The sequence below is a fragment of the Cricetulus griseus genome (assembly GCF_003668045.3).
Source record: "Cricetulus griseus strain 17A/GY chromosome 1 unlocalized genomic scaffold, alternate assembly CriGri-PICRH-1.0 chr1_1, whole genome shotgun sequence".
NCBI lineage: Eukaryota > Metazoa > Chordata > Mammalia > Rodentia > Cricetidae > Cricetulus > Cricetulus griseus.
This window is the reverse complement of record NW_023276807.1, coordinates 193,193,519-193,217,544: the sequence shown is the minus strand read 5'-3', so window position 1 is coordinate 193,217,544 and position 24,026 is coordinate 193,193,519. Positions and strand designations below refer to the sequence as shown.

The 24,026-nt window shown below is 37.0% G+C and overlaps 1 protein-coding gene across 22 annotated transcripts in view; it reads right to left on the bottom strand.

Annotated features, from left to right (window-relative positions):
• Positions 1–24,026, bottom strand: part of Slmap (sarcolemma associated protein) — a 123,434-nt gene that overhangs the window by 49,943 nt on the left and 49,465 nt on the right. For all 22 annotated transcript variants that reach the window (XM_027389634.2, XM_027389633.2, XM_035453390.1 and 19 more), the window contains exons 3-7: positions 11,206–11,278; positions 7,442–7,478; positions 3,242–3,304; positions 1,101–1,196; positions 788–859 (exon numbers count right to left, since the gene is read on the bottom strand). In XM_027389634.2, coding sequence (XP_027245435.1) covers positions 788–859; positions 1,101–1,196; positions 3,242–3,304; positions 7,442–7,478; positions 11,206–11,278 — 341 coding nt within the window. The remainder of the gene's footprint in view (positions 1–787; positions 860–1,100; positions 1,197–3,241; positions 3,305–7,441; positions 7,479–11,205; positions 11,279–24,026) is intronic.

The following is a 24,026-nucleotide window of genomic DNA, read 5'->3' as shown; positions in this document are numbered from 1 at the left end:
AAAGGGTCACTTAGACAAAACTCTGGATAATTTGATCATCAACAAAAACAACTACTGCTATCACTGAAACACACCAAATATACTTAAATCTAAGCAAGGGAGAAAGCAAAGCACATCATTGTGATCCACTGCTGAATAAAAAGGAAATCAACTTATTCTTTTTTATCTAGTAAATAATGGGGTGGGACTCATTCTGGTTTTTTCTGTAGAGAATGTACTTCAAGGGAACAAAATGGTTCATGAAGGAAAAAATTATCTTTGAAGAAGTAATCCAGTTAAGTAAATGAAGGAATGATAGAATTATATCAATGTGTTAAAAAAATCTTTAATGAAATAATGGACCCAGTGAAGAATCATCTATGAATGACAAAACCCTAAAAAGAAAGTCATCTAGTCATTATGCTGTCTTTGATTTAATTGAAGAAATGTTGTTGTCAAAGGAAAAAACAAAAACCAAGTACCACAACAACCAAACCAAAACAAATATCCACTATTTTATGCCCAGAGAAAAAACTAAACAAAAAAAGTTTTAGTAACAATATAGACTGAGTCACATTCCAGAAGGCAAATCACTCTTCAATAAATACCAACCACAATAGAAAATGGAATCAGAACTGTACATGAATATGTATTATATAATTCTAATTATAAATATGCTTGAACTTTTTATGACAAAGATGTAAAGGAATTATGTTATTATATAAAGGTCTTAGCATACACTCAAATAACAAAGAGATGGAATTACAGAAGTGCATTCTTCCTTATATACCTGAGATTAAATACCTACTTTGGAGCATGCCTGCAATTGGTTTCCCATAACTTCTAACCGTGATAAGAGTCTATCTTCATCTATTAAAGCCTGTTGAATAAAATTAGATATAAATAAAAACCCAGAGTAATAAAGCATGTATAAGAGATTCTATTGCCAACAAAAGAAAGAAAATTGGAAAAATCAATCAAAATCTGCTACAAAATGCTGTTTCAACATTTGTTCTCTAGTTAAGGAATAACATTATTTTTATTTGCCAAAAATCTTTTATTTCATTCAACACATAAAAAAACTATTAAATTGTTTCTTAAATATAAAGTAAATGGAATACCTGCCAACTGGTATCTGAAGCCTCTTGGGTGATGGCTAATAGCCGCTGAAGTGTAGCTAACTTCTGTTCCAGCATCTGTTCCCGATGTAAGGCCTCCTAACATAAGTCACAAAGAAATTCTAATAAACTCAATCAGCAGCATGATTCTTATGTAGAATAATACTCAATATAGTTTGAATATATCTCATATTGCTCCCTGGATTGTTCATTATTTTAGCCCATCTACAGGACTACAAGTACAAATGTAATAAACTTTCCCCCATGGAAAACAAATTACTCATTTCTGTTTTCTTTTCATTCATAATTTAATAAAAGGGTAAGTTTCAAAATGTAGATTAGAAACACTAACAAAATGTTTCTGTTTCTGCTTATATTTCATAAATACACATATATGCTTATTAAATATTTACATATCTTGGAACAAACATATTTCAAACTAAGGCAAAACAATCTGATCAGCATCAAAGATAACACTGTACAGCAAGGAATCTAAAACAGCAATAGCACTTAGTTTTTCCTTTCTAAAATGTTATGTAAATATATGCACATTATATTTAAAAGAGACTACTCACAGCTTTATGGCATTTTCAGGTGTTCTAATTCTATCTCTGATTACATAAGAGCCCACTAAATCTTAGCTTGATGTAATTAAGGGGTCAAAGGAACACATGAATATGGTGAAAGATACTGAGGCGCAAGACTACTCTGTAGTCAACATTTGATAGCTGTCAACAGTATCCCCTTCACAGACTGTGAAGGTGAAATGCTCACATCATTTAACTGTGGCTTTGGCACTTCATCTTCTGCCCTTCCTGCAATACCCAAAGGACACTTACTAGCATTCTATCTTTGAGCCACCTCAAAGAGAAGTGTATGCTTCAAATATAGCACTTAAGGTTTAATACATTAATTTATTGCTCCCCATATCCTTGATAAACAATGACTAGGGAAAATCTGGCCTAAGGTAGACTTAGAAGTACTTTGTTTTAATGCAGACTAAGGAATCTAATAAAAACATCACCACTTGATAATCCATTGAAAAATGGCTATCTACCATATTTTAAATTCCTGGAACATTCCTAATATCCAGGAAGTAACAGATACAAAATATTTTACTGATAAAGCCACAAGCCAACCAAAGTTTTTAGAAACTACCTCCACTAGATGACATCATTCATCATAAAAAATTCATTTCCATTAGTTTCTTAATTCTGAACCAAATTTCAACAAATGTAGTTCTCCTGAAAATGATCTTTTAGATCTAAGGTATGAAACACATCTATTTCAACTTTTATTCAAATGATTCACAATTTACATTAAAATTTCATCAATTCAATAAGGATTATACAAGGAGAAGAAAAAGGTGAGAAAAATCCTCCCAAAGAGTTAGCAAGTGTAAATGAATGTTCAAAGTACTGATAGAAGGGTGAGAAAGAATGAGAAGTAGAGAATGAGAGTCTCATTCAATGATGATAAGCAACCACAGTACACAGAATCAGGCCAATCATTCAATCTATGTTATTTCTCATGTCAGAAATGAAGAGTCAACTAATCTTAACATTTTCTCCCACCTCTCAAAAGAGACCTACAAAAACTAACATCTTCCCATTATAACCAATGACATTCACATCATATAATTTCCATTGTGGACACTATTCTAAGTGCTTTACTTATATTAATTCATATAGCCTTCACAATATAGAGAGGTGGTGCTACTTATCAACTGCCTATATGAGGAAAATAAGATCGAAATGCAGAGGCAGGTGGGTGGATCTCTCTGAGTATGAGGCCAGTCTAGGCTATAGAGCTAGTTCCAAGACCTCTAGGGTTGTTTCACAGAGAAACCCTGGGGGGTGGGGGGGAACACGGCAGACGGGACTCAAATAACAAAAGGGTTACTTTGGAATCTCCTTGTACTGGAAGAAAAAAGTTTCTCTTGCACATTAACTTATCTTCTCTAGAACCAACAATCCTGACTCCTTTTTCTTCTTGAGATCTATTTTTAAGCCTTCATTCTTCCTTTAAAAGATATTTCCTGTGCACTTGTTTCCAGCCAATATTTTTGATTCTGTATTAGCAAACTGGCAAAATAAAATCTAAATTACTTTTAGAGACTAAGGATTCTCAAGATTTACTTTTACCTGTAGATACTGAGAAAGTTGGAATAGTTCCTGAGAATACATACTTGGAGTGTTAGCAGCAACCTAGAAATAAAATTACATAACATCAATAATCACAGAAAACATTTAGTTGGGGAGTAGTAGAGGAGGAAGGGAGGGAAAAGGGAACTGGGATCATGTAATTCAATCTTGTTTGTAATTCAAATAAATAAATAAGGCTAATGGGTAGAAGTGGCTCACACCTTTAATCTCAGCACTCAGGAAGCAGAGGCAGGTGGATCTCTGTGAGTTCAGGCCAGCCGACTCTACAGAGTGAGTTCCAGGACAAGCTCCAAAGCTATACAGAGAAACCCTGTAATGCAAAACCATGGATGGATGGATAGATAGATAGATAGATAGATAGATAGATAGATAGATAGATAGAGAAGCAAGCCATTAAGAGCCAACAAGATAGCTCAGAAAGTAAAGGTCTCTCTTATCAAGCCTGACAACTTCAGTTTAATCCCCTGCTGGATAGTTTTATGACACAGACTAAGTCATCCGAGAGGAGGGAACCTCAGTTAAGAAAATGCCTCCATAAGATCAAGCTGTAGGCAAGCCTGTAGAATAGTTTCTCAATTAGTGATCAGTGCAGAGGGCCTAGCCCATGGTGGGTGGCACCATCCTTGGGCTGGTGGTCCTGGGTTCCATAAGAAAGTAGGCTGACAGCCGGGTGTTGGTGGTGCATGCCTTTAATCCCAGCACTCAGGAGGCAGAGACAGGCAGATCTCTGTGAGTTCGAGGCCAGCCTGGTCTACAAGAGCTAGTTCCAGGACAGTCTCCAAAGTCTCAGAGAAACCCTGTCTTGAAAAGCCAAAAAAGAAAAAAGAAAAAAAAAAGAAACAAAGAAAGAAAGAAAGAAAGAAAGAAAGAAAGAAAGAAAGAAAGAAAGAAAGAAAGAAAGAAGGCTGAGAATATCTCTCAATCCCTGATGGGGACGCTGGAGAGACAGCAATTCCATGATTGGAATTTCCAAAAAAGAAAATGGGGGAATGAAGGGACCAGCTCCCCATTTCAGCAGCCATAACAGCTGAACACGTGCTTGCCTAACCTTGTCTTGGTCACTAGGAGGTCAGATGCCTGCCTCGTGGCAAGGAACCAATCAGAAGTCAGCTGGTGGTGCTATGCTTTATGGCTCTGGGTGTGCTTTAAGGACAAGTGCACAGCAATGACATGCAGAGCATAGCAACCACCCTGGGAGGGCCTATGGGCCATAACAACCAGTTGGTCAATCAACACAGGGCAAGCCCTCCAAGCCTGGAGGCACACCAATCCTGAGCCTGTGCGTACTCCTAGACACTCCCCTCACGCTGCCCTATAAGAACTCTATGCAGACGCTTCGAGCCGTCTTTCCTAGCCATCCACCATGGTGGATGGATGGGAGGCCCGAGCTAACATGGGGTTAGCTCGTTAAACAACTACAATAAAGCCTCGTGCTGTTTGCATAAAGAAAAAAAGAAAGAAAGTGGGCTGAGAAAGCCATGGGGAGCAAGCAAGTAAGCAGCACTCCTCTGCTTTGGCTCCTACTCTAGGTTCTTGTTCCTGTCCTGACTTCCTTCAGTGGTGAACAGTGATTTAGAAGTGTAAGACAAATAATCCCTTCCTTCTCCAAGTTGCTTTTGGACATAGTGTTTACCACAGCAATGGTGATCTTAATTAGGACAATTCCCAATACCCATGTGGTAAAAGGAGAGAACCAACTCCTGCAAGTTGTCCTCTCATGTCCACATGCACAATGAGCATGCACACAAAATAAAAATGCACTTAAAGAATTAAAAACAAACCAATTCCATGAAATGTCTATTTTCCTAAATATATATTTAAAAAGTTTTAATTCATCTAGTCTTTAATAGACCGAGTCTTCTCACTTACTGTATAAATCAGTTCTCAAAAATATTTCTGCTAGACAACCACAGCTAAACACTGAGCTGAACTCTGGAATCCAGTTGCAGAGAGAGAGGAGTGATGAGCAAAGGGGTCAAGACCAGGCTGGAGAAACCCACAGAAACAGCTGACCTGAACAATGGGGAGCCCAAGACTGATAGCTGGGAAACCAGGATAGTACTGATCCAGACCCCCTGAACAAGGATGTCAGTTTGGAGGTCTGGTTAATCTATGGGGCGTCTGGTAGTGGATCAGTATTCATTCCTAGTACATGAATGGACTTTGGGAGCCCACTCCACATAGAGAGATACTCTCTCAGCCTAGACATACGGAGGAGGGTCTAGGCCCTGCTCCAAATGATATGACAGACTTTTAAGAACCCCCATGGAAGGCCTCACCCTCTCTGGGGAGCAGAAAAGGGATGGAAGACAGATGAGGAGGGGAAGGAAAGGGAACTGGGATTGCCATGTAAAACAAGCTTGTTTCTAATTTAAATTAAAAAAGGAAAATAATATTTCTGCTGTATGTCTAGAATTATATAGATAGCATTACACTAATTACTTCAGATATATAAACAAGATGATGGAGCAGGCATTACTTGTGAAACTTTCCTTTGTAAGTCAAATCATGAGCCTTTTCATAACCAAGAAATAACTCCTAATCAACACAGTCATTATGTTTTTCCTATAAATTCATCATCAATTACTTCATTAGTATGTCAACATGTCACAATTCATTTAGAAATAACAATCTTCAAAATGTAACTTGGAAGCATGTGTCAGGATAGAGGATAACATGAAATCTCACTCTCTACTTACTGAAAAACAAAAATTAAAATAAGATTCTAACATTTTGTCCAATAGCCAGAGACAATGAAAAACTTATTATTGTACATAAATTTTAAGAAAGAGAAAATAATTATGTTCAAAAACTACAAGTCAGCCTAACTACTCAGAACCCAAAAGCATCAGAATTTGCTTCAGTGGGGCTTTTCAGGACTATCAGATACAGAACCATATCACTAAAACAGAAAACCGAAGGACACAATGCGTTGCTGAACACTAATGTGCTACAAGTGTACATACTTATCCTTTTTCATTGTTTGAAATGGGTCTTTTTACACAGCCCTTCCTGGCCTGGTACTATGTACTCCAGGTTAGCTTTGAACTCACAGCTATCCTCCTATTCCAGCCTCCCAAGCACTAGAAATACAGGTATACACTACACACTCTGCCGATTTATTAATAATGTTATATAATCACTTATTAAGCTCAGAAAGTATGTTTTCTAATAATCAGACTAAAAGAATTAGCATTTTTCTTTTGAAGATCTAAATCAACAAAAGCATTTACTTTTAAAACAGGTTTTGGTATCAGCGAAGTTGATGATAAATTACTTTCATTTCTAAAACAAGAATCTAAGAAACAACTTCAGTTTAAAGTAGGTAACCATTGTGAATCTAAATGAAGGAAAAAAATATGAAATGTTTGTCCTCACAGTTTAGTTACTACACACACACACACACACACACACACACACACACACACACACACACACACACACACACAGAACCCAGCAAGCATGGCAGTGCAGCTGTAATCCCAGTATTTGGGAGGTGGAGGCAGGAAGATCCAGAAGTGAACAAACCACATCTTTGGCTACAGAGTGAGTTCCTAGCCACCCAAGGCTATGTGACTGCCTGTCTAAAAAGCAAAATTCCCAATATTCATAGTAATGTCAGATAGAGAAAGAAAAAAAAATCTGATTCTGCTCTCTGATCACACATTGTTTGTTATGTAGCAATGACACCTATAGTTTCAGTGCACCATTACTCCTAAACAAAAGAAAAATATTCTGGCAATGAATTACTGCAACTTCTAATCAGGTGGTGTCAAAACTGATGTACAGTGGCATTAAAAGAATAATTTCTTTAAGTTCTTATTTCAGAGCCGCTTTGCTATATGGGCAAATACTTGAGTGAGCTTGGATAGGAAGCTTTGGGAAATTCCTAGACAGAACTGTATTTCAGAATAAAAGGTAATAGTTAACATTACTTACCTCTGGCTAGGCACAAAACCAGGTACATTTAGTCTGCTCAGTCAGTGGTTTACCTGGGCTACAAAAGCATTTTCCAAAGAAACATTCCAAATTCTCTACACAGTGAAGATTATATTAACTACATAGCCATATTTACTTTACTATAAAAACAGAAGTTTTTTTTTAGGTAAAACATATTAAATAAAAACACTTCAGTGAAATCGTATTTCAAAGTTTGAAAAACAATCATTCACTACTTACTTTGTCAACGGGACTTGGTAATGGAGCATGGATGACACTGAAAAGTAAAATTTAGAATTTTTATCTAATTTCCTGAAAACGGAGGAAATGGTACTAGAGCACCAGAATATCTTGCCATAAAATTCATGCATTTGCTCTCATATAATTAAAAGGATGTAAACTATTTTTCATCCCTTCATAAACATATGACATTCTTAAAAGTCATAAACTTACTTTACTCATTATTTTTCTTAAAATGAATTTCAATCCCAAAATGTATTAAACATCTTCTAAGGACCCACTATTTATTGTACACTGTGATGACTCCCTTATTTTTACCATTTCAATACATTGAAGTACCTTTTAAATCATGCATTTTATTTGTAAGACGTAAGTTATCAATAAATAAATAAATATTCCTAGAAATCTTTAGTAAGTAAAAGTTCAGTTGGAAAGAAAGGTTATAATTTGGAAAGTTACTCCGGTGAAGAACAACTTTAGCTGTCAAAACAGTGACAACTATTCTTCATCTAGCCATCTTGGGATGAAATCAAAGTTTGGATATGTGTATGAAAGTGAACTCAGTATAGCAAACACAACAACAGGTCATTAACTGGCACTAATTTCCTCTGGAACCTGATAAAGAACTCTTGACAGAAAAGCAGCAGCAGTTAAGCATATAGGCTAAGAAAGTATACCATCTAGACCAAATTGGCTCTACTTACCAGCTAAAATCTAATCAAGATAGGCCTCATGTTCCTCACCCATAAAGGGGCCCTATATAGTATTCTTGTAAGTATTAAATGTGTTGATATAAACAAGTAGCTTTAAACAATGCCTTGGAATAGTAACCAACCAATTACTACCTTCTACTCCCATGAGAAATGAGCAGCTGAGGAAGCCAGAGTGCCTATTTTACAAAGCCCTGTAAGAAGATACTGTATGTGTCTGGAAGGCAGGTAGAAGGATGTAGAGCAAGGCTGCCACCTATGTCCCCTACACTTCACATCTTAGAAACTAATCCAGTGACAACCAGATGGAAGGCTGATTGGGGAAAGTTCCCAGACTCAATTAGTAAAGCTTGTGTAGCTGTTGAGAGACTGGCCTGGTATAGCATAACAGGGGAGGGTTAAGTACCAGTATCCATTTTCTACACACCAAGACACCTTGCACAGACTTCAATGAATATGTATAAATTTTTACTATATTTATTTAATTACATGTCTGTGTTTCAGGAATTATGATCAATTCACCCCTGCATCCACAGAGCCTATCTCAAGGTCTTAACAAACTTGATACTTAGTGAAGGTTTTTTAAAAAGCTGTAACTACAGTTATTCTTTCTCATTCTATAAAACTAAAATGGATGTTTTAAATATAAGCTATTTTTCTTGATGTACAGGCAATATATACTGAAAATGGAAAATATGTAACATAAAAATAAACTAAAATTAATACTAACACCCAGAGATAACCATTTTTTGTATATATCCTTTTTTTCTACCAATATGTATATATAAGGACATTAACTCAAAAAATCCTAAATGGAAACAAATAGAGCTTTTAAAATCTAGTTTCTTTTGTTTGTTTTTTGGTTTTGGTTTTTTTGTGACACAAGAAGAAATTCTTATGTCTTCATGAAACCTGGTTAGCAAACAAATAGCTAAAAAAGTCAAATAACACATTCTACAAATATATTCGTTTTTTTACAGAAACTATATTGGGTATAGATGTATTTTTATCTGGATGGTTGAAAAACTTCTTGTGTGTATAAAAAGTATAACAAGGCAATGTTAGAAAATAGAAACTTATTTAATGTTAGGGTTATAAAGCTATAGGCAACTTCTATTTCTGTTGTTAGAAAATTATAAAATAGAATAAAAACTAATAAACAATCAGAACTACTATTGAAGATCTTAAAAACCTTATACATTATTTATATAGTGGACTTGGCATTCTTGATGTATGCAGTCATTTAAACTGATTCAGCAAGCCCTATTCCAATGAGATTCTGTCTAAAACCTGAGGATTGACACTGAGGTTTCCCTCTGCTCCACATGCAGACAATACACACATGCATACAACAAACATTCACCCACATAGTCACTAAAAAAAGGAGAAAGAGAGAGCTGGGAAGAAAATGAAAAACAGTTAAATGGGTTTGGAGAAATGAGAGATTTTACTGAAAAGTCTTCAAAATTTTTACATATGGCTGATGAGATAGCTCATTAGGCAAAGCATTTGTCAGGCAAGTGTGAGAGCCTGAGTTTGACTACACAGAACACATGTAAAGCCAAGAAAGTTAGTGCATGTGTGAAACCCCAACACTCTTTCAGCAAATTGGGAAATGGAAACTGAAGAATCCCCAGGAGCTTGGAGGACAGCTAGCCTAGGGCACATGGTGACAAACACAAAACTCTGCCTCAAACAAGATGGAAAGCAAGCACCAACACCAACGTTGTCCTCTGGCCTACACATGTGCCATGCATACATGTACACACACACACACACACACACACACACACACACACACACACACACACACACACACACACAGATAAGAAGACCCACATATTCTACTAGATGGAACCTAAGAACACAGAAGTCTTACATGGTTGCTCAAACCTTTTAACTCTTATCAAAAATGGCCTCATATCAACTGCAAACACTAGTCTTTAAAAGGCTATTATGTCTTTGGTGGATTGATTAGTTGTCCTATGACTGAAAGCTCAATTCTTGACCCATAAAGTCTTTGTTCGTTGAAGTTCTTTAAGTTTATACTACAATTTTAATAAAGTATAATTACATTTTAATAACCTATAATTAAAATAAATAGTATTTTAAATTTCAAATGTTTTACAATCTCTGCTTTGCATCATCTAGCCATAAAACTAAAGAGGGGAAAAAAAAAAAAAAACAATGGTAGGTCCTAATAAAAGCATAAAATACGTAATTCTAATGACAGGCAGGAGCAACTATTACAGAAAAGGGACCCCACTCTTTCTGCTTTATCTTCCCCTCTTTCCTACTCACTATTCAGCTTTTCCTTAAATTCTAGGTATTTGGGCATAACTAAAACAATGTAAACCATTAGTAAAAACTAGACTGTAATAACAGGAAGCTCCTTTGAAGCAAGGAAATAAGCATTTAGCATATTCAAGGCTTTCCCTAAATAAAAACAAACAAAAAGAAGCATTAATATTTAAATACTGCCCAGCACCTTCCCTATTTCACAATGATAATCTGTAAAAAGCACAGAATGTACTTAAATTTACATTTTAAATTCTATACTTCATGACAGAATTTGATACTGCTTCATTTAAAACATAAAAATAACAATTTTGGGGAAAATTCTTTTAACTCCCATAAAAAATTACTAATTATATTGACATCTTCAAGTTCTGGGAGAATATGACATTGACATTAACTCCATAGGCAATCACAGTATAAAAAGCTCTATATTAAGTATATAGCAAAAGGAACACAGTTATCATTCTCCTATAACTAAATATAGTAAAAAGCAACTAACGATCTATTCAAATATACACTGTAAAGTTAAATTTGGAAATAAAACAACCATTACCTCTGATACATTATTTTATCATTTATTAGATTTTTAAATAAAATAAAAAGTACTTGAACCTGAAGTATATAATATGCCAAAAGTACTGCAGCAATTTTCTAATATATTACAGTAATATTGTAGTTTTAATGGCATTTCATCACTAAGAATATTACCAACTAAGATAATTAATCCAAAACATCACAGCACTATATTATACTCACTCTGAGCGGAGCCGGGCTTCCATACCATCTGGTAGAAAAAGTTTTATTGTGGAAACAATACACCCATGGGTAACTGGTTAAAACAAATAAAATAATTGTTTAAAAAATATGAAGGTTGGTGGGTCTCATAACTAAACTTGTATTTCATTCTTAATGACAGTATCTACTACCTTAGAAAAACTTTCAATTCCTTAATAGACAATGAGAAGTCAATTGTCCAGTATGCAGAAATAATAAGAATAGAAAAGGATAAAACAGTTTTTGTTCCAATTTGCTGACATCACACCTTGTCTACTACCCTTTAAAAAGTAGTCCTTACTATTCATTCTCCTGTCTCCAATCTGTCTCCCAACCACACCTCATAAGACTTTAATGTCCTTTATGTACAGTTTAGAACATGTTAATCACCCTCAGTTTTACCCATTTTAGGGGCAAGAACATCAAGACTGCTGACAAGTGAGGGTGCCTCTCTGATTCCTCCAGTGTACAATTGCTATGACTCACACAGGATGCTCTCCAGTATAGCTTTCATTTGGTTGTTGTTCCTCCATTCCCAATACCTTTTGATAAAGCCACTCTGTATACAACTCATAAGATTCTTCTCACTCCTTTTCTTACTGATGGTTTTGAGAGACAAATCTTCCACATACAGTAACTGTAAAGATCATTGTATCTTTCATAGAAAAAAAAATACTTCCTAATTTAAAGACTTATAGTTTAATTTCTCTGTTCTTAGAATACTGAATAATCAATAGTTCGACATATTTGCTTACTAAACTGAGTTAAAGCTAATGTGGGCAGTAAAAACAGTGTATAATGATTTTAAGAGTACTGCTTACTGTGGCTGTATACATCTGTCAAAAAATGTGATCACTGAGTCTTACAAGCAAAATTGGCATATATTTATTTATACTTCAATAAACTATTTAACAATAATTATTGCTTTAGGGATATAACATGCTAAACAGTTACAACCATAGTATCAAGATGGTAATACAAAGTAATGTGGATGTCATCTGGAAATGTACATTAAATTTAAGGAATTTAGCAGTTTGGCCAATAGTTGTTTTTATTAACTGACTATATTTTGAAAGTGCTAACAAAAAGAACTATTTATTGGACAGTCTCCTCACTTTTGCCTGGAATAGCCACCACTGCCATGAATCATTTGGCTTCTTCCTTCCTTTCTGGCCGCACCTTCTAAGCTGCTGCCACTAGTCTCTTATATACAAACAGGTTACATGCAATCTCCAAACATCTTACTGTTTATGACCCCATTTTTACACATCCTATCTGTGATGCTCTTTATCTCCTCGAGAATATGACCAAATGCTATTTTTTTTTCTTCCAGTAAGCAGTGCTCCTCATGATATCTGCATCAGTTCCTACCTCCAGTTTCCTGTCTTGAAGTCCTACCCTGATTTCCCTGCATAATAAACTACAAGGTGCCAGCTGGAATCAACCCTTCCTTCCCAAGATGTTTTGGTCATGGTGTTTTATCACAACAATAGAAGGCCCAAGACAAGCAGGAAGTGCTCTTAACCACTGAACCATCTCTCCAGTCCCCTGTGCTGGAATTCTCACTTCTCAGCTGGAGTAAGAGTTTCATCCAACTCCTGAGTGAGCAGTTCCTTTCCCTCCCATGCTGTATTAGTTTTCCCTCAGGTCCTGTATCACTCCCATGCCATACCTCTAACCTCCAGCCCTTCAGACTTTTGCCCATCCTCTCTCTCTTCCTTTAGAACCACCCTCCATCATCCTCAGATCTTTATCCCAAAATCTCTTATCTCACACCTTATCCTCCAACTTCTTTTTCTCCCAGAACCACTCACTTAGTCCTTTGCCTATTGCTACCAACTGTTCCCCCTCACTCAAAACTACATCTCATCTTTTGACTCTTACCTTCTTCTTCTGATCCTGTTTCTACAAAGGGGTCAAATAAAGCAAAATATTCCCCCATTCTAGTAGTCAGATCCCCAGTGCTTGGAACCTGACTCAGTGACTTGTCACAATTATACAATTAGCACCTAACTCTTTATGTCCCCTGGCATTTCGTCCCAGATAGATAGTCACAGAGAAGGCAGGTATTATAAAATTTATGACTTCAACTCCTGTAAGTATTGTGATGATATTTTGTTATTATCTAACAAATAAAGCTTGGCTGAACATCAGAGTGCAAAGCTAGCGACACTAGTCAGCCACAGAGGCCAGGCAGTGGTGGCACACATCTTTAATCCCGGCATTCAGGAGACAGAGGCAGATGGATCTCTGTTAGTTCAAGGCCACCCTGAACTACAAGAAATTGATCCAGTCTAAAAGAGAAAACATAGCTCACACAAAGGTTATCTCAGCACTTGGGATCCCATGCCTTTAATCCCAGCACCAGAGAGGAATACAGGGTGGGAAAACAGGAGTGCAGTGCAGTCTGAGGAGCAGGGCAGTTGGAAGCAGTCTGAGGTACAGTGGAGAGACATACAGTCTGAGGACAAGATCGCCCTTTCAGTCTAATCACTGGTGGAGGTGAGAATTTTCTAGGAGCTGACTGTATTGCTTTTCTGATCTTCAGCTTCAACCCCAATATCTGTCTCAAGGTTTTTATTATTAAAAACAATTAGAATTTGTACTATAAAGTACCACTAATTAAATGCATAAGTTCTCAAAAAAAAAAAAAGATATGGAAGTGGTAAAAGTAGCACAGCTATTTTGAAAGAGGAAGGGCATTGCCAGGGACAAAAGATAATGGGTGAATATAACCAAAATAGTTCATATACACCTATGAAACGTCATAATAAAACACATTACTATGTCTAATTAAAATATGCTAACAAAAAAGGTTTTATAAACTTATAACTAAAAGAAAAGTATGTGGATAAGTTATAGAAGAAAACTGCAGAACCAGAGCCAACGTGTGCTACATCACATTAGGAATCCATAGGTCAGCTAGATTAAAGTTCAGCAAATGGACTGAAACACACATCAACAAAGGGAACCAAGGGCTAATACAGCCTGGGCAGAGAAGTCCATATCTAAGTACAGCCAACCCTTCTGTGAAAAGACTTCACGTCAACTAGCTACACAGATAGTAGAAAACATAGTAATCTTTTGAAATTGCAACAGGTAAGTATTTAAAATGGCAGGCATGATTTATTGTTTGTATCAATCAACTCAGTACAGTAGAATTTCCCCAAATATATTGCTAAAAAGTGTTAACCAAAAAGGATTTAGGAGCTGGGCAGTGGTGGTGCACACCTTTAATTCCAGCACTCAGGAGGCAGAGGCAGGCGGGTCTCTGTGAGTTGGAGGTCAGCCTGGTCTAAAGAGAGAGTTCCAGGACAGCCAAGACTACACACTACACAGAGAAACCCTGTCTTGAAAGACCAAAAATGAAACGGAAGGGGGGGGTGGGAATTGGGGGTCAAATGAGTTTGTGAAACACTAGGTTAAAAGAAGTTTCAAATGTTTTTATGTGTACTAATTCTGAGCTTTCTTTGGGGTTGAGGAGACAAAAAGAAAAAGCTGAGAATATTGCTCTGTGGTAGAGCAATTGCCTTGCATATATGCAAGGACATATGTTTAACTCTCAGGACAGAAACAAAAACTTAAAAAGCATTTATACAGCAGAAAGATATATTTTCCATGCTTATCTGACCACCAGCCCCACCCCTTGCCCTCTTTCAAAAATACTTATAGAGAATCTGATATTATCAAGGAAATACTTAAGATGACAATGTTCTAAAGAAATCTATAAAATATTTTAAACATTTTGCTTTCAAAATCACCACAAAAATTCTTGCTATACTTCAAACTCGAGGACTAAACAGTAAAGCATAAAATTGAAAGTCTGTTCAGAAAGGAAAGGGATCATCAGAACACTGCCATATTAAATACACATAGATATTTTAAACCACACAGAAATTTCATCAGTGTTAAAGATGAAGAACAGGTGTGTCCAAAGAGAGGCAACCAAAGACATGTGGAAGAACTATTTACAATGACTCCGTGGACATAGACTACTAAAAATCACAACAACACTAAGAGCTGTTATTGATACAGGCCATTTATCTTGGTTTTGAAATCTATTTACTTTGTGGCATGCATTCAGCCTCTTTTTGCCTCTTCACCCAAATGCCACCTAGGGGATCCATGTTCAGTTTGGTTGGTTTAAAAGCTTTTGGAGGCCCTGGAATGGGAAAGAGAAACACTGGGATATATTATATCTGGCTCTGCCTCCAAACCAGTGCTAGTCTATACTTAGCAGTAGCCTGAAGGATCTCAAGAAGACTGGCAATAGCAGGAAGGACAACAACAGAATAATTAAAAACCTAAGAAATATTTTTAAAAACAAGATCTGAATCAGGTACTAATACTTCTAGATTGAAATGATTTGCATTAATTGATTTTACCACTTAAGATAAAATAATTCTTAAGAACTTTCTATCTTTAAATTTTTTACTTTATAAAGTTTATATTTCTTAGGCTACGAGTTGGAAAAGCAGAGAAAGATAGGTCAATTAACAGTGTTTTTGTTCTAAAATTAAATTAATATTTTATCATACTGTTTTCTCTTGAGAACTGCACTTCAATCATCACAAAGCTTTCAACCTGCAACTACTTCTTTAAATAGATGTGTTTTATCTGGGTGTGGACATGTACACTTGAGTGCAGGTGCCTGAGAAGTCCAGAAGAGGGTGTCAGATATCCTGGACCTGGAGTCAACCTGTGGCTGGCAACCGAACTCTAGTTCTCTTTAAGAGCAATACACAAGGTCCCAGGGACCTGGGGCAGATCAACCCATCCAGTGTCTGCATCCACTGCAGTCTCAGACGCGCCAGCACCCACCGGGAGAGGTGAATGTGGGGCATTCTCCAGCCCACCTTCCACTCCCACTCCTTGGAGTCTCCTGACCCAGGGACTGTATAGTAGTCCCATCCCACACACCGAATGCCCCAGAGACATGGGGGCAGACCAAAACATCCAGCGACTGCAGCCATTGTAGTCTTGGACCTGCTTGCACCCACCGGTAGACGGCCTTACCCACCAGGAGAGGGAGAGATCCCACATGCACCCATGGGAACAAGGGATGGGAAGATGACAGTATAATAACACATCCAACAAAAGAAAGAATAATATGACACCACCAGCGTCTAGGGATTCTACAGCAGCAAGCCCTGAACATCCCAACGTAAATGAAGTAGGAGAAAATGACCTTAAAAACAACTTTATGAAGATGATAGAGCCTCAAAGAGAAAATGAGAAACTCCCTTAAGGAAATGGAAGAAAAAGCAAACAAAAAATGCAAGAAATGGAGGAAAAGACAAGCGAAAAAATGCAAGAAATAAACAAATCTCTTAAAGAAAGCAGGGAAAGCCAAGAAAAAAAACGATCAAACAGGTGAAGGAAACAATTAACACAGTTCAAAAGCCTTGAAAGCTGAAATAGACACAATAAAGAAAACACAGACTGAGGGAATGCTGGAAACAGAAAAGCTGGGTAAATGATCAGGAACTACAAATGCAAGCATAACCAACAGAATACAAGACATGGAGGAGAGAATCTCAGGTGTTGAAGATACACTAGAGGAAATAGATTCATCAGTCAAAGAAAATCTTAAGTCCATCAAATTCCTAACACAAATTATCCAGGAAATATGGGACACCATGAAAAGATGGAACATAAAAATAATAGGTATAGCCAGGCATTGGTGGTGCACGCCTTTAATCCCAGCACTCAGGAGGCAGAGATAGGCAGATCTCTGTGAGTTTGAGGCCAGCCTGGTCTCCAGAGCCAGTGCTAGGATAGGCTCCAAAGCTACACAGAAAAACCAAAATAATAATAATAATAATAATAATAATAATAATAATAATAATAATAATAATAGGTTTAGAAGAAGGTAAAGAAACCCAGTTCAAAGGTGCAGAAAACATGTTCAACAAAATCATAGAAGAAAACTTTCCCAATGTAAAGAAAGACATGCCTATGAAAGTACAAGCTTATAGAACACAAAATAGACTGGACGACAGAAAAAAAAAGTCCCTTTGCCACATAATAATCAAAACAACCCACATACAGAATAAAGAATATTAAGAGCAGTGAAGAAAAAAGGCCAAGTAATATATAAAGGCAAACCTATCAGAATTACATCTGACTTCTCAATGGAAACACTGAAAGGCAGAAGGTCCTGGATAGATGTTCTACCAACAATGAGAGACCATGGATGACAACCCAAACTACTAAACCCAGCAAAGCTTTCAATCACTATAGTTGGGGAAAACAGGATATTCCATGACAAAACCAGATTTAAACAATACATACCTACAAGTCCAGCCCTACACAAAGTACTGGAAAAAAAAAAAAAAAAAACTCCAACCCAAGGAAATTAGCAATACTCACAAAAACACAGGCAATAGATAATCCCACTTTGCCAAAAGTCAAGGGGGGGGGTCCACACACGATACCAACAACAACAAATCCAAAACAAACAAGAATCAATAATCAATGGTCATTAATATCCCTTAAGGTCTTAACTTGCCTATAAAAAGACACAGGCTAACAGAATGGATAAGACAGAATCCACCCTTCTGCTGCATACAAGAAACATACTTCAACTTCAAAGACAGATGCTACCTCAGAATAAAGGGTTGGGTAAAGATTTTCCAATCAAATGGACTTTGAAACAAGCTGGTGTAGCAATCTTAATATCTAACAAGTTAGACTTCAAACTACAATTAATCAAAAGAGATGAAAAGGGCAATTCATGTTCATCTCAGAAAAAAAATCCATCAAGATGAAGTCTTAATGCTAAACATCTATGCCCCAAATACAAAGGCACCCACATTCATAAAAGAAACCTTACTAAAACTCAAATCACACATAAAACCCCACAGACTTATAGTGGGAGACTTGAACACCCCACTCTCATCACTAGAGATGACTAACAGACACAAACTTAACAAAGAAATAAAGAGGTGATGATCCAATTGGGTTTAATAGACATCTATAGATCCAAGTACAAAAGAATATACCTTCTTCTCAGCCCCAAATGGAACCTTCTCTAAAATCAACAACATACTTGGCAACATAGCAAACCTAAACAGATACAAAATATTGGAATAACCCTCTATATCTTATCAGATCACCATTGTTTAAAGTTAGACATCAACAGCAACACAAATTGTACAAAGCCTTCAAACTCATGGAAATTGAACAATGCTCAATTGCATCATTCCTGGGTCAAGGAAGAAATAAAGAAAGAAATTAAAGACTTCCTAGAATCAATGAAGGCAAACACACCCAAACGTATAAGACATTTTGAAAGCAGTGCTAAGAGGAAAGCTCATAGCACTAAGTGCCTACAAGAAGAAACCGGAGAATAGTCACACTAGAGAACTAACAGCACACCTGAAAGCTCTAGAACAAAAAGAAGCAAATTACCCAGGTTGAATAGATACCAGGAAAAATCAAATCGAGGGCTGAAATCAATGAAGTAGAAACAAAACAATACAAAGAATAAACAAAACAAAGAGTTGGTTCTTTAAGAAAATCAACAAGATAGACAAACCTTCATCCAAACTAACCAAAAGGCAGAGAGAAAACAAAATTAACAAATTAACAAAATCAGAAATGAAAAAGGGGACATAACAACAGACACTGAGGAAATCCAGAGAATCATCAAGTCATACTTTGAAAACGTGTACTCCACAAAATTTGAAAATTTAAAGGAAATGAACAATTTTCTGGGCAGATATCATATAGCAAAATTAAATCAAGAACAGATAAGGAATTTAAATAGACCTATAACCCCTAATGAAATAGAAGCAGTCATCAAAAGTCTCCCAACCAAAAAAGGCCCAGCACCAGATGGTTTCAGTGCAGAATTCTACCAGAAATTCAAAGAAGAGCTAATACTAATACTCCTCAAATTGTTCCACACAATAGAAGCAGAAGGGCCACTGCCAAACTCTTTTTATGAGGCTACAATTACCCTAGAACACAAACCACACAAAGACACAACTAAGAAAGAGAACTACAGACCAATCTTCCTCATGAACATTGATGCAAAAGTATTCAATAAAATACTGGCAAATCGAATCTAAGAACACATCAGAAAAATCATCCACCATGATCAAGTAAGTTTCATCCCAGAGATGCAGGGATGGTTCAGCACAAGAAAATTCATCAATATAATCCACCATATAAACCAACTGAAAAAGAAAAACCACATGATCATCTCACTAGATGCTTGAACAAAATCCAACACCCCTTCATGATAAAGGTCTTAGAGAGATCAGGGATAACAGGAACATACCTAAACATAATAAAGGCAATATACAGCAAGCCAACAGCCAACATCAAACTAAATGGAAACTCAATGTGATTCCGCTGAAATCAGAAACAAGACAAGTTTGTCCACTCTTTCCATATCTCTTCAATATTGTACTTGAAGTCCTAGCTAGAGCAATAAAACAACAAAAAGAGATCAAGGGAATATAAACTGAAAAGGAAGAAGTCAAACTTTCACTATTTACAGATGATATGATAGTTTACATAAGTAACCCAAAAAACTCTACCAGGGAACTCCTACAGCTGATAAACACCTTCAGCAAAGGGGCAGGATAAAAGATTAACACAAAAAATAAAAATTAAAAAAAAAAAACAGTAGCCCTACTATATATAGAAGATACATAAGCTGAGAAAGAAATCAGAGAAACATCACCCTTTACAATAGCCACAAACAACATAAAATATCTTGGGGTAACACTAACTAAACAAGTGAAAGACCTGTATGACAAGAACTTGGCATCTTTAAAGAAAGAAATTAAAGAAGATACCAGAAAATGGAAAGATCTCCCATGCTCTTGGATAGGTAGGATCAACATAGTAAAAATGGCAATCTTACCAAAAGCCATCTATAGATTCAATGCAACCCCATCAAAATCCCAGCACAATTCTTCATAGATCTTGAAAGACTAATACTCAACTTTATATGGAAAAAAACAAAAAACCCAGGATAGCCAAAACAACCCTGTACAGCAAAGGAACTTCCGGGGGCATCACCATACCTGACTTTAAGCTCTACTATAGAGCTATAGTAATAAAAACAGCTTGATATTGGCATAAAAACAGACAGGTAGACCAATGGAATCAAATTGAAGACCTGGATATTAATCCACACACCTATGAACACCTGGTTTTTGACAAAGAAGCTAAAATTAGACAATGGAAAAAAGAAAGCATCTTCAACAAATGTGCTTGCATAACTGGATGCTGACATGTAGAAGATTGCAGATAGATCCAGATCTATCTCCATGAAAAAAAACTTAAGTGCAAAGGGATCAAAGACCTCAACATAAATCCATCCATCTGAACCTCTTAGAAGAGAAACTGGGAAGTACTCTTGAACGAATAGGTACAGGAGACTGCTTCCTGAACACAACACCAGTAGCACAGACACTGAGATTGACAATTAATAAATGGGACCTCCTGAAACTGAGAAGCTTCTGTAAGGCAAAAGACACAGTCAACAAAACAAAACTGCAGCTCACAGAATGGGAAATGATCTTCACCAACCCCACATCTGACAGGGGGCTGATTTCCAAAATATACAAAGAATTCAAGAAGCTAGTCACCAAAACATCAAATAATCCAATTAAAAAGTGGAGTACAGAACTAAATAGACAATTCTCAATAGAGAAATCAAAAATGGCTGAAAGGCGTTAAGAAATTCCTCAACATCCTTAAGCATCAGGGGAATTCAAATGAAAACAACTCTGAGATACCATCTTACACCTGTCAGAATGGCTAAAATCAAAAACATTAATGACAGTTTATGCTGTAGAGGATGTAGAGAAAGGGGAACACTCCTCACTGCTGGTAGGTGATGGAGGAAGTGCTTCTGTGTATGTTTATCTTATTGGTTGTTGAATAAAACACTGTTGGCCAATAGGGAAGCAAGATAGGTGGAACTAGGAGTAGAATAGGATTCTGGGAAATGTAGTAAGGAGAAGTCTTGTGATCTAGGCAGGAAGTGACATAGCAGGCAGACTCAGAATATAAGCAGGGACAAGAAGGAAATTGCTCTTCCTCTTCCTCTCTTCTCTGTAGTCACCATGTGACCACTGACAAAAGAGGGCACATACGGTCAGCATCCTCAATAAGATAAGCTCTTATAAAAATATAGACTAGTAATTATGGTTAATAATTAAAAGACTGAGCTAGCAGGTAGAAATCCTAGTCATTAGCCAACAGCATTGTACCTAATATAAGTCTCTCTGTGTTATTTTGGGCTCCCACTTGACGGTGGGGCTCGGGCGGCTTGGCAGAAAGACTTATCATTACAGGTGGGAGTGCAAACTTGTACAGCCACTTTGTAAATCAGTCTACCTCAAGATCCAGCAATTCCACTCTTAAGCATATACCCAAAAGATGCACATTCATACAACAAGGACATCTGTTCAACTATGTTCATACTAGCATCATTTGTAATAGCCAGAACCTGGAAGCAACCCAGATGCCCTCACCTGAAGGTGGATAAAGAAAATGTGGTAAATTTACACAATGGAGTACTACTCAGGGGAAAAAATAATGAAATCCTGAAATTTGCAGGCAAAGGGATGGAACTAGAAGAAACCATAGTGAATGAGGTAGCCCAGACCCAGAAAGAAAAACATGCTATGTACTCACTCATAAGTGGATATTAGACATAGAACAAAGGATAACCAGCCTACAAAACAACCCTAGAGAAGCAAGGAGGACCCTAAGAGAGACATACATCAACATCTGGAGAAGGGGGAGGGGAAAAGATCTCCTGAACAAAGTGGGAATAAAGAGGGAGGGAAGGAGGGAAGTAGGAGGAAGAGCAGGGAGGAGGAGAACATGAGAGTTCAGAAGATCAAGTCAAGGGAAGAATAGAGAAAGAGAGCAAGAAAAGAGATATGTTAATAGAGGGAGCCATCATAGGGTTAAAGAGAAATCTGGCACTAGGGAAATGTCCAGGAATTCACAAGGATGACCCCAACTAAGAATCTAAGCAATAGTGGAGAGGCTACCTTAAATGCCTTTCCCCTATAATGAGACTGATGACTACCTTAAATGCCCTTCTAGAGCCTTCACCCAGTAGCTGATGGAAGCAGAAGCAGAGATCCACAGCTAAGCACCAAGCTGAACTCCTGGAATCAAGTTGTAGAGAGGGAGGAGTGATGAGCAAAGTGGTCAAGACCATGCTGGGAAAACCCACAGAAACAGCTGACCTGAGCAAGTGGGAGCTCACAGACCCCAATCTGACACTAGCATAAGACCGAACATAGCATAAGACAATCTGGGGAACTAGCATAAGACCGAACCAGGCCCCCTAAACATGGGTGTCAGTTGAGAGGCCAAGGCAGTCTATGGGACCTCTAGCCATGTAACCAGTATTTATCTCTAGTGCACAAACTTGGAAAGCCCATTCATTCTCTATGGAGGAATACTCTCTCAGTCTAGATACATGGGGGAGGGCCTAGGCCCTGCCCCAAATGATGTGTCAGACTTTGACAATACCCCATGGGAGGCCTCACCCTCCCTGGGGTGTGGAAGCAGAGTGGGATAGGGGGGTTAGTGGGGGACATGGGAGGCCAGGAGGGAGAGGGAACTGGGATTGGCATGTAAAATAAGATTGTTTTTAATTTAAATTAAAAAATTTAAAAAGGAGCAAAACACACTCTTAATATTAAACCAACTCTCAAGACAGTTCAACTACTTTCTTTTTTAACCTCAGGTATAATTGAGGTTTGCTGTGGTGGTTGTTTTCTTTGTTTTTTTTTCCCCCCCAAGTAGTGGAGATTAAATTAGGATTACATACACACCCACAAGCATTCTACCAATGAACTACTTTCCCTACCAAGTTATACTTCTTACAAGACAGTGTAAGTTTTAGTTAGTTTTAATTAGTTTTAATGCAAGCTCATCAACTTGAACATATTTAACATACTTCAATCCAATGCTGTTATAATTTGATGTTCAAAATGCCTGTCTTTCACAGTAGAGACTCACTCATGTTTATTCCTAGAAGTCCTTTTAATGGGAGGCTAGCAAATTAGACAAATTACTGATATGACAAAAACCTTCCAGTCTCAATGTGTATATTCACTGACCTAGACTCAGCATCTGCTGTTTCTCCAACAAGTCTAATTTCTACCTAGTTGGTAAAGTTATTTTTCTCATTATACAGACTACATTTTCCTATTTCTCTCAGCACACTATGAGTAATATTACTATTGGCTTATTCTTTTTGTTGGCCATGAAATGTGATGGCTCTCTTGGTTTACCTATTTGATCAATAAATATTCACTGAGAAATTGCTGGCTACAAAGGAGCATTGCCGAAAATAATGTTGAAAACAATGATTTTGACTAGGTCCTGCCCTTAAGAAGATCTAAATGAGGAAACAAGCCAGACATTTAAATAAAAAGATATAAATAAGCCAGGCGTTGGAGGCACACACCTTTAATCCCAGCACTTCGGAGGCAGAGGCAGGCAGATCTCTGTGAGTTCAAGGCCAGCCTGGTCTACACAGCAAAGTTCCAGGACAACCTCTAAAGCCACAGAGGCACCCTGTCTCGAAAAACAAAAACAAAACAAAACAAAACAAAAAGATATATATAAATAAAAAGGAGGGATCACCGGTGTCGTAAGAAATAAAAAAAAAAAATGGGAATTTGCAGTAAGCATGGACAGAGAAGGATGCATGTATAATGTGTATGTATGCATGAACAAACTAAACAAGATTAGAAAGCTAGAAATGGAAGAAAAGGTCAAAATAATGTTAGGAATTAAAAAGAAAGCAC